The 13,262-nt window shown below is 58.5% G+C and overlaps 3 protein-coding genes across 3 annotated transcripts; all 3 read right to left on the bottom strand.

Moving 5' to 3' along the window:
• Positions 1-6,426: 6,426 nt before the first annotated feature.
• Positions 6,427-8,238, bottom strand: LSCM1_05113 (uncharacterized protein; the record flags this gene model as incomplete). The annotated part of the gene is made up of 1 exon (XM_067322587.1): positions 6,427-8,238. One exon carries the CDS (start codon positions 8,236-8,238, stop codon positions 6,427-6,429), a length of 1,812 nt encoding a protein of 603 aa, XP_067178450.1.
• Positions 8,239-9,007: 769 nt separating this feature from the next.
• LSCM1_05112 (uncharacterized protein) lies at positions 9,008-11,914 on the bottom strand (the record flags this gene model as incomplete). Its single annotated transcript, XM_067322586.1, has 1 exon — positions 9,008-11,914. The coding sequence occupies one exon, from the start codon at positions 11,912-11,914 to the stop codon at positions 9,008-9,010; it is 2,907 nt and encodes a 968-aa protein (XP_067178449.1).
• A 709-nt stretch (positions 11,915-12,623) lies between these two features.
• LSCM1_05111 (uncharacterized protein) lies at positions 12,624-13,124 on the bottom strand (the record flags this gene model as incomplete). Its single annotated transcript, XM_067322585.1, has 1 exon — positions 12,624-13,124. One exon carries the CDS (start codon positions 13,122-13,124, stop codon positions 12,624-12,626), a length of 501 nt encoding a protein of 166 aa, XP_067178448.1.
• Between the last annotated feature and the right edge of the window lie 138 nt (positions 13,125-13,262).

Raw genomic sequence — 13,262 nt, 5'->3', positions numbered from 1 at the left:
GCGCACACAGAAGGAGAGGAAAAGAGCGAGAGAGAGAGATAATATATATAATATATATAAACGGAAGCCTTCGAAGAGCGCACAAACGATCTGGTCGACGCTAGGCGACCAAGTTCAGGGAGGCAGGGCGGCGGGTGACACGCAGCAGCGGCAGCAGCAGCAAGTCAAACCTTACGCATGCACGTGCGTGCGTGCCCTTTCCTTTTTTCCGGCCCTTTTCCTCTGTATCGAACCTCAAAGTTTGAGGAGAGCGAGGTGGAGGGAGGAAGGGAGGGAAGAGGAGGGGGGCAGGGTAAGAGTAGTGGGCAAGCAGGGGAATACGGAGGGGCAGACAGAAGCAGAAAGGAGGAGGATGCAAGAAATGTCTGCGTATGTACTTTTCTGAGAGGGAGTGGGGGGAAAAAAAAGCGGAGAGGTGTGAGATACGATGAAGAGAGACAGAAGGACGCCGAAACGAACGCCAAACGGAGCAGACAAGAAGCGAGACGTGAAAGAGAAGAAAAAAAAAGGCACTGAACGAAAAGGCGTTGAGTCGGATGATGGCGCAGCGAGAGGGAAGGAGGAGGAGGGGGGTTAGAGTTAGCGGGGGGGAGGAAGGGGGAAGGGGGGAAGAGCTAATCACGTGCGAGCCTACGCCAGTGCGGGGGTATCTACGTGCGCCAACGATAGGAAGGATAGAAAAGAAGAGCAACAGAAAAGAAAAAAGAGAGGTGAATGAACGCACACAGCGAGAAGCAAGACGAAGCAGAAGAAGGCAAAGTCGAGCAGTGAGCGAAAAACGTGTTCTGCTGCCGCCGATCAGATCCAACGGCACTCGGCAGCAAAAGTGAGCTGGGGAATAAGCACACAGAGCGAGCGCACACGCACACTCACACACACACACGCTAAAAAAAAAAGAGCAGCTGAGAGACAAAGAGAGAGGGTCCAAGTCAGAGTCAGAGAGAATGTCGGATATGTACGCGCGCGTCTGACCGTGTCTGAATGAAAAAAGGGGGGGGCAGAAAATGAACGAGTTCACTTTCGGGGGAGGGGGGAAGAAAGCAGATGCAGATGGGTCAATGGCGTGTGTGGTGGTGGTGGTGGTGGTGGTCGGAGGGGGGAGTGGAGGGGATAGGTGGAGAATAAAGCGAGACGAGAAAAGGAAAGAGAAGAAAACAAAAAAGAATCTCAGAGAGACGAAAATACACACAAAGAGGAAAATACACGAAAAGACCAGACAGAGAGACAGAGAGGAGAGGGGGACGACCAGAGAAAGAGAGACACGCGTCAATCGCCAACGAATCAACGCTCACCTGCACGCGTACACGTGGAAAAGGAGGGAGGGAGGGGCGAAGGATACTCTATGCGTTGGCAATCAAGCAAGCCCGAAGATCAAACAAAAAAGGGGGAAGAGAAATATAGAAAGAAAAAAATGGATCCTGCAGAATAGCGAAAAGAGCCGACACAACACGAGAGAGAGAGAAGGGCGCCGGGGGGGGTGAGGCCGGACTGCTGCTGTTTGCTCGTTCACGATACAGATTTTGTCAGCGTATATATCCAAGTGTGTCCCCCAGCCCGTTTGTCAGCAGCCGCTCCTTGTGCGGGTATTGGTGTGTACCTATGGGGAAGCTTAATGTGCACAGAAGCACCAGGCAGAGAGAGCGCGCGCGTCCGAGAGACGTTTTGTCTTCCAATTTTTCCCTCTCTCTGTGTTTGTGGCTGTGTTTGTCTGTGTGGCTTTCACTTCCCTTTTTGTGTGTGTGTATGTGTGTGTTCGCTCGATCGGCTCTTTTCTTTCGGCACCTTCTCTAGAGTCAACGCGTTGCAGCCGTTTCGCTGAGTCTTGCGCTTCACCTGCTGCTTGATTGAGCGCGTGCTGCACTCCCCTCCCCGGCCCCGAAGCACTCGCTCGTTCTACTGTATGATGATGGCAATTCTCTTTGGCAACGTGTGGTGCGCCAGCTTGGTGTTTCTCCCTTTTTTTCTTCCCCGAGGGCGCTCGTCTATTTTGTTTTTTCTTTACGTGCTGGTATCTTTTTTATTTTTTTGCTGCTTGGTTGTTCGGCTGTCTTTGTTTTTTTTCTCTTCCACCGCTTCGCTCTCCGCGCGGATTGTCACGTTCGTTGCGTTTTTTGGTGGGCGCACCCGATTTTTTTTCACGTTTCTCTCTCTGTGTGCGTCTGTACCGGTGTAATGAACGTTGTAGAAAGGGAAAAAAGAGGCGAACAGCAAATGTTTTATGGGGAAAAGGGGATGGGGTGTAGCGAAAAAAAAGAAAAAAGACAGGACAGACAGAGACAGAGAGAGAGAAAGCGGCCACGCAGAAGCAGTAGCACCGACACAAAAAAAAAGGAAAAGAGGAAAGCGCCGCACGAGCGTTCGGTAGACGTTTGCTTCAGCGTTCGTGATCTGCACAGAAGTCTCCTCGGGCGTTTTTTTCGTTGGAGATGCCCGTCGAGCCTTTGTGTCCTTTTCCCCGTTTTATCGTTAAGTTTCTTCGCTTCCTTCGCTTTTCCTCGTATTTTCAGCTGCTGAGCGGCTCGGCTGTGTGCGAAGGTGCGCCAGGCTTCCTTTGGCCTTCAACACGGGATCGCAAGAGTCTGTCTGTGTCTGCCTGTCTGTGCGATCGCACCAAAAGGAACGGGAGAAAGGAGGAGGAGGGAGAGGAAAAGTCCAATATATATATATATGTGTGTGTATGTGTGGTTGTATGGCCACCGCCGCCTCGCAGTCAGAGCGTCCGTTAGTCGCAAGCGAAAAAATCAGTCAACGAACCGAAAGTCAATCAAAAGAGGCACGCGAAAGGAAAAAAGGGGGGTGTATGTGGCGGCAAGCGGACAACGCGCACACGAAAAGCGAGCCACCACAGCTGTGAGGGTGTGGGGGGGGGGGAAAGAGGGAAGAGGAACGTCCAGGGACGTCGAAGCAATACACCTGGTGCAACGAAACGGAGGGCGGAGACGGATAGGTGCCAAAGAGAAACGTCTACGCCGCCAATACCAAACAACGAGGAGAAACGCCTCTCGACGAGGACAGCAGCCAACTGAAGAATCAGCAGGGAGAAGAAATGCACCACAAGGCAAGCAAAAAAAAAAAGAAGAGGGGGAGGGCAGGAAAACCGTTCAAAGATGAGATCGCACACACACACGCACACACACGCAGTAGAGGAGGAGAAGAAAAGATCCCAAAGTGAAGAAAATGGACACAAGTGAGGAATGCACACGTGTAGAAACAGCTTTACCAGAGATAAGACAAAAAAAAGCAAAAACAAAAGATGATGATGATGAGGGAGGAGGAAGGGGAAGTGGCGGTAGTGGTGGTGGTAAGAGAAAGAACGGGAGAGGGTGAGAGAGAACCGAAAGGAGGAAAAAAAGGGGGAGCGCGACGAGGAGGCGAGGCGGAAGCCAAAAGTAAAAGAAGAGGAAGCCCTCGCGGAGCGAGATCGATCTTCGCGGAAGAAGCACACTTACACAAAACGAAGCGAAAGGGGCGGAAGGCGCCGAAGCACGCATGCAGATGCGAGTCAGGCTTTCAGGCAGGGAAACAGCGAGAGAAGGAAGAGCTGGCGTGAAGAGCTGAAACGACCTCACAAGAAAGACGAAGAGAGACACAGAAACAAGAAAAACGAGATAGATAAAGGAGAAGCGGATGTTGTCACAAGCGATGAGCTCGATGACGGTCGGATAGTGCTTGCGGATACGCACGGATGTGTGGTGGAAAGAGACAACAGCGGCTAACAGAGAAAAAAGAAAAGGGAAACGAAAAGAGGAAAAGAAACGAGTGCAGTCGCAGTCGCAGTCGTAGTCGCAGCGCGCCCACACAGGCGCGCACTTGTGCAAACAAAAAAAGGAGAGAGGGGGGAACGAGCTGAATTAGATGAAGCACACACACACACACGCACCCACGCACTGCAGTTGGCTCTGTCCCTGTGTGCTGGTTTTGAGGAGGCGAAATCGGATCTCGTGTTGTACGCGAACGACTCTGCCTTCGTGTATGTGTGTATGTGTGTGTGTGTGGCCTCACCAGCCCCCAGTGAGAGCTTCTTCGCTTGGTTCTGTTTGAAGGAATCGAATACAGCCCGCAGCGGTGGTGAGCGGCGTGTCAAGCCGAAAGGGGAGATAACGTGATGGATGAAGTGTCTGCGATGGAGGAAAAGGGGAGTTGTGAATAAATCGGGAAGGGGAACACGAGAGGCAAGCGAAGGGGTGGAGACGACGTGAAAATAAAGAGGCAGGCGGTCTCAGGAACTCAAGAAAGAACGTGTGTGACAGAAAGGAAGGGGGATGAACTGCACCTGTGTGTGCCGCGGCTGTGTTGAAGTATACCCTTCACGTGCTGATGAGGTCGGGGGTGGGGAAGGGGGGTGAGGGTGAGGGGAAGTGACAGCACGGGCTTTAGGGTAAAATTGAAGAGAGAGATGAGGGGAAAGGAAGACCGGTTGGTGCTTGCTCGTGCACGGCGGGGAAGGGGGTATCCGTGGAGGTCGGTCTGCGGGAGTACCAAGGGGGGAGGAAAGAAGACTGAACAGGTGAGAGGGTACCTTAGCGCGTTTAAATGCGGCAGCTAACGAGAAAAAGTGGAGGAGAGCAAAAGTAGAGAGAGAGAATAGAGGAGAGGAGAGCTGCCCTTTGAGTAGGCGAGGGTACAGCGCTTCCTCGAGGGATCTGCGCGCGCGTGCGTGCGTGCGTGCGTGCGTGCGTGCGTGTGTGAAGGCGAGTACAGAGGAGGGAAGAGGGGGAGGGGGGAAGGGACAGCTGTTCCTTCTTCAGAGAGAGGGCGCGGGCGCGCCCAAGAAGATGTGGTTGTGTGATGCACACGGTGTGCGCGGGGCGCGAGTGTGTGTCACGGTGAAAAGAAGGAAAGCGGCAAGGGGAGGAAGGGGGAAGGTTGTTCTGGAGGACATGGATGATGATGGCGTGTGCGTAGAGGCGCACGTTGAACGAGAAGACGCGTGCACGAGCGTAGGGCGGCAGAGAGAGCCGCAGCCACGAGGACAATGAGGGAGGGAGAGAAGAAAGTGGAAGAGGGAGAGAGTAAGACCCCCCCTCTCTCTGAGAATGTGCACACTGAGATGCGCTCGACACCAGCCGGCCCATCCGACTTCAGCCCGCTCTTTCACACGGGCACGAACGCTATCGGCCCCAGACCAAGAGGGAGAAAGGGAGGTGGAGAAGGAGAGTGGAGACCCACCGACATCCACGGGCCCCTCGCACGTTCCGTTTGCGGCACTGAGTTTTTGGCCAGTTCTGCTTCGCTTCCAAATGAGTGAGAACACGTTGGCTGTGCAGGCACCGTAGCGCGCATACCCACACATAGGCGAGAGAGAGAGAAAGAAAAAGGGCAAGGGCGCGCCATGGTCATCACCGAGACGGACTGGGAAAAGCAGCCGGCAACCCGACGCGACTACGGCCCCTGCCGCCCCCTCCCTCTGTCCTCTTCTCCCACTGCGGCCTTTCTCTTCTGCTTCCGACCGGGCACCTCTGGTGAAGGAGCGTGACCGTCAGAGGGGAAGGGCTCTCCGTTGTTTGAAGGGCCGCACTCGGGACAGCGAAAGGGACGAGCCTCCGCGGCAAAGCCAAAGGTGAATCGGGAAGAAGAAGAGTACACCACATGGAGATCAGCTTTCGTTTACATTCATGTCTGGCCAACGCTTCTGTCTGGCACCCGAGCGGCGCAACGGAGGAGATGAACAGAACACGTCGAAGACGGGGAGAAGACGTTTGGTGCGACGGCACATCGTTGGGGGTGGGGAAAGAGGGGCAGCGGCGCGTGGACCGGTGAGGAGAGGTGGCCTACGGAGCGTCAAGCTCATCAGCCGCTGCGCCCCTTTCCCCATTCCCAACGATGAAAAGTCGGCCCGCAGGCCCGTCCTGCCCCGCAGCCTCCCCTCTCCCTCTCCTCACCGCTCTCTCTCTCGTTAGCGCGACGTGGCACACACACACACTCACTCACACACGCACGCAATGTACATGAATACATATACATATGTACATATTTATGTATATATGAGAAGACAGAGGGAGGGGGGAGGAGGGGAGATGAAATACATGGCGCCATCGATGGGCGAAGGGGGAGGGGAGGGGCGTTGTGAAGGAAGAGAGGAGACGGATTAGGAGGCCGACGCGCGCTTTGCAACGGCGGAAAGGGAAAGGAAGTGGGGAGCGGACGCCAACAGAAAAAGAGGGAAAAGATGGCGCTTTATGCTCTGTACATGCGGAACAGTGCTCGAAGCTGACGGAGGGTGGGCGGCATGGGAGCGGGTCGAGCAAGGAGGCGGCAGATAGGAAGGAGAGCCGCTGTCGTGGGACCCCCCCACCCTAACACACACATACACGCACGCATTCAGCAATATGCAGCGGCGGGCGGATCAGCCGAGGTGCGCGCCACAGATATCGAGTCGTGTACGATTTTCTCTCTCTCTCTGTGCGTGTGTACGCTGACACCCTCTCAGTACGCCATCACGTCACTCAACGGCTCCACGATCGAGACAAGCTCGTCGCGCTCCATGAAGTGAGCTTTCAAGAAGCTTCCCAGGGACGCATCCTTCATTGGATTCTTCATGGCATCGATTTCGTCCAGCGAAATGATGCGGTCGATGCGGCACTGAGCGTACATCTCGTCCAGCACGTTCACCATCTCTTGCAGCGTGATGGTGCTGTCCTCGATGAGCAGTGCATGGCGACAGTAGTAGTCGGCGAGCAGGCGCGGGCACAGTCGCTCCAAGTCCGTGACAAACTCGGCGCTAAGGAACGTCGCCACAGGGATGGACGCCTTCTCCATTGCTTTGTCGCGGCGGGTGCGGGGGCTGTCAGGGATGGGGGACGGCTTCTTCACGGGGAGCTTTGCGTACTCCTTGTTAAAGAAGTTCACCACCATCTTGACCACAGAGGCGGGCAGCGAGAAGGTGTGCGGCGGGTCGGTGGAGTCCTGCAGTGTGTCGGCCGAGGCCGCGCTGTCGCCAGCGACGGAGGTGCCACAGCTGAAGAGGGAGGGAAGGCGACCAACGCTGAGCAGACGCGACCCGTTGCGCAAGATCTCCGGCACGTACGCGGCGTCGCGGTCCGTGTAGAAGTGGTACGAGGGCTTGATGGCGGAGGGGGGAGGGACGAGAGCAACCTTGGCCGCCCGAATAAGGACGTTAACAGGGATCACCAGCGGGGCCGCTTCTGGCATATTTGTCGCCGCACACGCATCATCGCCCACCCGGGTCTCCTGCTCAGCGTTCTCGCCCGCCTTGTCAAACTCCATGGGCTCGCCCTCACCCTCTGCCATCAGCTCCGAGTGCTCAACCAGCTGCACCGCACCCTCCACAACCGCGTCTGCGTCGTCGTGCGTGATGATGTAATCTCGCAGACGCCAGCGGTGGAGGTTGTCAGGCAGCCTCACACGGCTACGCGGGTTCTCGTTGCCCTCCCCGGCAGCGGCGCGCGCGTTATACCGCTCCACCGCATGCAACAGTTGCTTCCAGTTCGCCACCGTGAACACGTAGGGCTCATCGATCGTCTTCTCCGCGTGCGCGCCGATCTCCGATTCGGTCTTGTAATTCATGTAGACGAGCTGCAGAAACGTGTTGATGTGGATGGTGTTGTCAGAGCGCTTGCGTGGCTTCTTAGCAGCGATGCGCTCAACAAACTGCTCCTGCAGCACTGGGAACGGACAGTTAAGCACGAGGGACTTGAGTAGCACCCAACCCGTGCCGTCCGCGTCCATGTAGTTGAAGAGATTCTTCATGCGAAAATAGCGATCCTCGTAGTAGTGCAGGACATTGTTCAAGTTTCGCTGGCCAAGGTCCGCAATGATGCTCGCCACGTTGGAGCCGACGTGAGTATTGTACACGTCGAGGAACACCATGTTTGAGTTGTTGCGCATGACACTGATGATGTGAGGCGCACTGTACACCGTGACAAGATCGTTGTCGCTGATATCCACCGAGCGCAGAGACGGGTGGTTCTCGAGGATACCGCACAGCTCAAGCACGAAGTCGTCCGACAGGCCGCAGGAGCGCAGGCTAAGCTTGCGCATCGAAGTGCTGACGGTGATGATCGGCAGCATCGCCATGCAGCCCTTGGTACCCAGCAGGCTCCTTTCCAGGTCTAGCGTGTAGATATGGTGCCACGCCATCGGCTTCCCGGGCAGAGTGGTAAAGATGTCGCGCTGCATGTGCACCTGAAGCTCGCCGCAGATCTGCTTGTAGCTGTCTCGCGGCGACTTGCCTTTGAAACGCGCCAGCGTCTCATCAACGCGAGCCATCGTCGTCATTCTCCCGTGTTACCAGCAGAGATCGGGGCGAAGATGCGTATGCCTGCCGGCGTGTGATTCCCAGGGAAGCGCTGGTGGCACAGACGACAGCGAAGAGGGGAGTGAAGAGAGGGGAGAAAAAGAAACAGCGCTCTGCGTGCGTGCGTGCGTGTGCGTGTTCGCGCGTGTGCTTCAGCGTATATACAAAGGCGAGACCGTCTCCGAGGGGGGATCGGAATTGGGGCGGCACCCTCATTTGGCCGGCAAAGAGGAAGGAGAAGAGGCGTAAACGGGACGAAGGGGAGAAGCGGGCACTCAGAAGGCGCTGCTTCTTCCTGGGCTTCTGCCGGAGAGCCTCTGAGCAGATCCTCCGCCTCTCCTCGCCCACTCGAACACGATGCACACACACACAAGCACGCGCTCGATTCATTGCAGCGATGGTGTTTGTTGTCGAAGCGCGCTCTGCCGCGCCTCGGTTAGCCACAATTTGTGTTGTTATGGGCATCCGCTTGCCTTTGTTTCCTCTTCTTCAGCGTGTCGTACCGGGTCAAGCACACGCACACGCACACACACACAGACAGAGAGAGACATCCTTGGCCTTTTTCTAGTTATACGCCGTTATGTGGCACCGCACAGGACCTCTAGGGCGGGACGCTGCGCTTGCAGGTGGCGAGAGAGCCCTCCGCATCGATCCACCCGCGCGCCAGCAGCACACAGCAAGTAGCCTTGTCCATCGAGCGGAAGTGCGTTGCCTTTACGAGCAGCACCCCTGAGACTAGCGCAACGAATATCAGCGAGAAGGTGCCGTCCGTTGCCCTCCCCCAGCCCCAGACACCTTCAAGAGTGCGTTACGCGCCTGGGTCGTTGTCGCCTTAATGAGCCGCTGCGTCTGTCCCGCCGGCAGGTGTGTACGCAAGCACGTCGCTGGTTCACATGCAAAGCTCGCCGGTGTGGCACAGCTCACCAGCAGTCCCGCCTCGGCGCACCCGAGCATCACAGAGGCGCGGATGACCTTCTCCATCCAGCGCCGCGCCGTGCGCCATGCAATGGGAAGAGGAGCGAGACCGGCGCCGCCATGATGGTGGTGTTCTCTGTGGCCCCTCGAACGCGGCGGAAAATGCGGTGGGCCGTCACCGCTCTGCGGCACAGGGCGATTTAGCTCAGCAATGCCGCCGTCGTCCGAGTGGGCCGACGCTGGCGGAGGCGCCGCCACGGCCAGCACGTACTCCCACACGTACAGCCACAGACGGTAGTAGGGGGCGAGTGACCAAGACGAGCGAGCTGACGCCGGGTCAGCGGGCCAAGCGCTCTCCGCCGCGGCAGCAGTGCTGTGGCCATCTCTCAAGTACTCGCTCTCGAAGAGTGTAGCCCAGGCCTGCAGAGACGCTTGCCGCCGGTAAAGGGGGTCCTCTTCGTCGGCAAGGTCTGCCGCCTGTGCCGCGGAGGCGAAGAGAAGGCGCCGAGGGCCATCACCGAGTCTGTGCTCTTGCTCCAGCGAGTGCCCCTCCTCCTGCTGCCTCCCCTCTTCCTCTTCCTCGACGTCCACGTCTACTGCCCAGTAACCTTGTCGCCCTTGAGCACCTGCGCCCTCTGGTCGGCTCTGAGCATCGTTCCCGGAAGTCGCTAGAGCAGCGGATACATCGCACAGTAGGGCAGCTCCCGTGCAGTACGCCATAACGTAAAAGATTTCCTTCACGCCGGGGAGGCTCAGCACTGTGCACGTGAGCACCGGCGCTGAAGTCAGTGACGTTTGCTTAGCGGCCGCCGCGTCACGGCCTCCGCTGGACACGCCTGCGGGAAAAGGACCACCGCCAACCAGGAGCGATGAGAGGCGCGCCTCGGCAAAGATGACGCTGTCCTCGCTGTCGAGCAGCAGCTCCGTAGCGTGGCGAGCCGCCAGCACCTGGGCCGCCAGCTCCACTGCGTAGCGCACGCGCAGTACCTCCATGAACTGCGTTAGCACCTCCTCCTCGTCTGCAGCCTCTCCTCCCCCAGCCGAAGCAGCCACAGCGGCAGTAGCAAGCGCATCCTCAGATGAAGGAGCCCGGGAAGAGAAGGCGCGGCGCCGCTGGCTGCAGAAGGGCGCCACCACGGTCTCCTCCACATCGTGCCATGCCTCATCTACTGCAGTGGAGACGCACTTGACCACTACGCGCGACAGCCACGAGCGCTCCTCCTCCTGCGGGGAGGAAGTCCCCTCGCGATCTGTGCGGCATTCAGCGGGTGCAGCGCGCGGGGCACCGGCTGCGATACCGACAGTATGGTGCACAGCACGCCCCACCAAGGGCTCGCCGCCGCTGCTCGCACCACCGGCAGAGTCGGTTGCCAGCGCGGGGGCAAAGAGGTAGCCGAGCGGTGGCATCGTGTGAAGGGCCGCTGGCGTGGGGGCGATGTAGCCCGCCTCGTAGCTTGCCTCCTTGCTTTTCGCACCTTCGCCGCTACCTTGTTCCTCGGGCTGTACATGACGACTAGTGTAGCCCACCTCGCCAGCGCCGCTGCTGCCGTACTTCTTGCGCTCGCGTGCTTCGGTGTACCGCTGACCGGCGAGGTCAGCCACCCACGGCAGTTCAGCGCAGTACTGGCTGAGGGACAGAATGCTAGGGACGCGGAGCCACAGAGAAGCTTGCTGTGATGCCGCTCCTGCGGTAGACAACACCTCTGCTGCCAAAGAGTCGGCGCCGCTCCCTGGCGCCTCGGCTGTGGTGATCGCGGCCCTCTGCTCCTGAAGCAGTTGACGCCTCCCAAAGATGTCCTCCTCCGCCTCCTGCGCCTGCTCCCCCTCGTCGTCCGAGTACACATCGACATTACACACATCGATGGGATCGGCGGTTAGGAGGCGACGATCGACCGCAGAAGATCGAAAGGCGGCGCAGCCCGCGAACGGCGCTGACCGCTGGGCTTTTCCCTGTGCGGTTGGACGATCGACTGCCACCTTCCTCGAGTACGTCTGCCGTGTGTAACGGAGAATGAGATGCAGCGCGGTTTCGATTGCGTCCTCTGCACCCGTATTGCCGCCGCTACCGCCCACATTGGCTTCCCGATCGCCTTTGGCAGAGCTCCCTACAGCTCCGGTGGAAGGGGCAGCAGAGGTGGGGCTCTGGCCGTGGCACGGGCTTGTGCCTGCCACCTGTTCAGCGACACGTCGATGCAGCCCGCGATGGCCTCCCGTCACCACCTCGTCGAGAAGTGCGCGTAGCGCCGCACTGGGTGGGCACAGCGGCGCCTGCACAAGGTGTGCGCGGTTCTCCTCGAAGCGGAAGGCCTCCCGCAGCGTGGCCCACGTCTCGCGCAGCGCCCCTCCGTCAGCTTGCCCCGGGGCAGAAGGGGCTTCCCCGCTCCGCGGGCGACCGTGTCTGTAGGCCCCACCGCCGCTGGGAAGGGAAGTTGAGGTCACACCGCCTCCTGGTGAAGGCGCGCGCCGCTGTCGAAGCTGCTGCTGAAGCTGCTGCACCAATTGTGCGCGGTGCCGTTGAAGCTGAATGGCCCGCGTGACCAGCTGCTGCTTCAGCAGTGGTGCCAGCACGGTCGACCGCCGCAGGACCGCGGATTGCAGGAGCAGCTGACGCGTACCGTCTACCTGCGCATTCAGCTCCGCCGCGCCGCTCGCGATCTCATCCGATAAGAGAGGGAGCACCGTGCCGACGATATGCGCCGGAAAGCGCTGTCCCAGTCGGGCCAGCTCCTCCACATCGCCCATAAGGCGTCGATGCAGCTCTCCTTTTTCTTACGAATGGCACGGCGTCAGATAAAGTGCCCCCCTCCGTCTCCGCTGCTGCGAGGACGCCCTGTCTGTGCACCGGCCGATGATGGTGAGCACTTCCATTGAAGATGCGCGTGTACGAGCGGCGCGAAGGCGATGCAGAGCACCGCGCAAAGAGAAACAAAGAAGAGCGAGAAGGCGAGAGTGAGTGGGCCGGCGCGCATGTCCGTGGCCAGAGACAGAGGAACAGAGGGACGGAGAGAGGGCCCGTCTGGGCCGTCGCGCGAGGGAGTCCTCTCGGGGTGCCTCGAGGATGGCGCACACACAGATGCCTCAAAGGATGAAAGACGCCACTATCAGTCTTGCCCCGATGGTCACCACACGGATGAGCCCCTCCCGCCCTCCCCATGCTGCCCTCTCCTTGTTCTATGAGGTGAAGGCCACGTGCATCAGCGCGGAGAGTGATGCGGCAAAGACGGTGAAGCATTACCAAGAAGAAAGGGGGAAGTAAAACCGGCACTCATCGGAACGCATCGGTGCTGCAACCATGAACGGATGGGGTAGCTGTGAGGGGGCCCGTGTGCGCGCGTGTGAGCCTGTAGGCAAGCAATCGGCGTTGCCATCCATCAGAGTAGCACGGGAGCCTCAGACGCGTGCATGCTAAGGGGATGTTTGAGATGACCGCAGCGGGGGGAGGGGGAGGGGGTCAATGGTAGCCGGAGAGGGTGCGAGACGCCGAGTTTTCTGCACAGGTGTTGGCACTAAGGCGGTTCATCTCTCCCAAGCTACGGACGATCTCATCCCGAGACATCTCGAGCACCATGCCGCCCATGACCATCTCCATCAGCGTGTACTGCACCTTCTCCGAGTGAAAAATCAAGTCGAGCTCACAAACGTTTTCGAAGGTGCGGTCAAGGGACTCCACGAAGACCTGAATGAGATCGAGAATGGCCAGCTGCGACTCCGACGAGTCCGTCACGAACACAAAGCACAAAGTCGCGTAGCGGCGATAAATGACGCGGGTGTCTGGTGTGGGCCACTCTTTAAAGTGGTCAACAAAGTTGCAGAGCTCGTCGCCGCGGCGGGAGATGGCGCGATGAATGCTGCGCACCAGCTCCTGCTGCTGCGCGAGGGAGATGCTCTTCTCATAGAAGCTGAGGAGCCGAATCTTGCCGGCCGTGTTGATGATGAGGACCGCCTTGATCATCTGCGTAGACTTGGCACCAGCGTGTATGCAGTAGGTGTGTGCGCGATCGCTCGTTTGCCTTTCCTTCCCACTCCCCCTCCTCCGAGTTTTGTTTCGCTTAGCGACAGCTGTCCAAATCGGCTCCCCTTTCCACGCAGC

This window comes from Leishmania martiniquensis, chromosome 24, assembly GCF_017916325.1.
Source record: "Leishmania martiniquensis isolate LSCM1 chromosome 24, whole genome shotgun sequence".
In the NCBI taxonomy this organism is placed as follows: domain Eukaryota; phylum Euglenozoa; class Kinetoplastea; order Trypanosomatida; family Trypanosomatidae; genus Leishmania; species Leishmania martiniquensis.
Note: the sequence above shows the minus strand (reverse complement) of the source record. Positions and strands in the feature narration are given on the sequence as shown.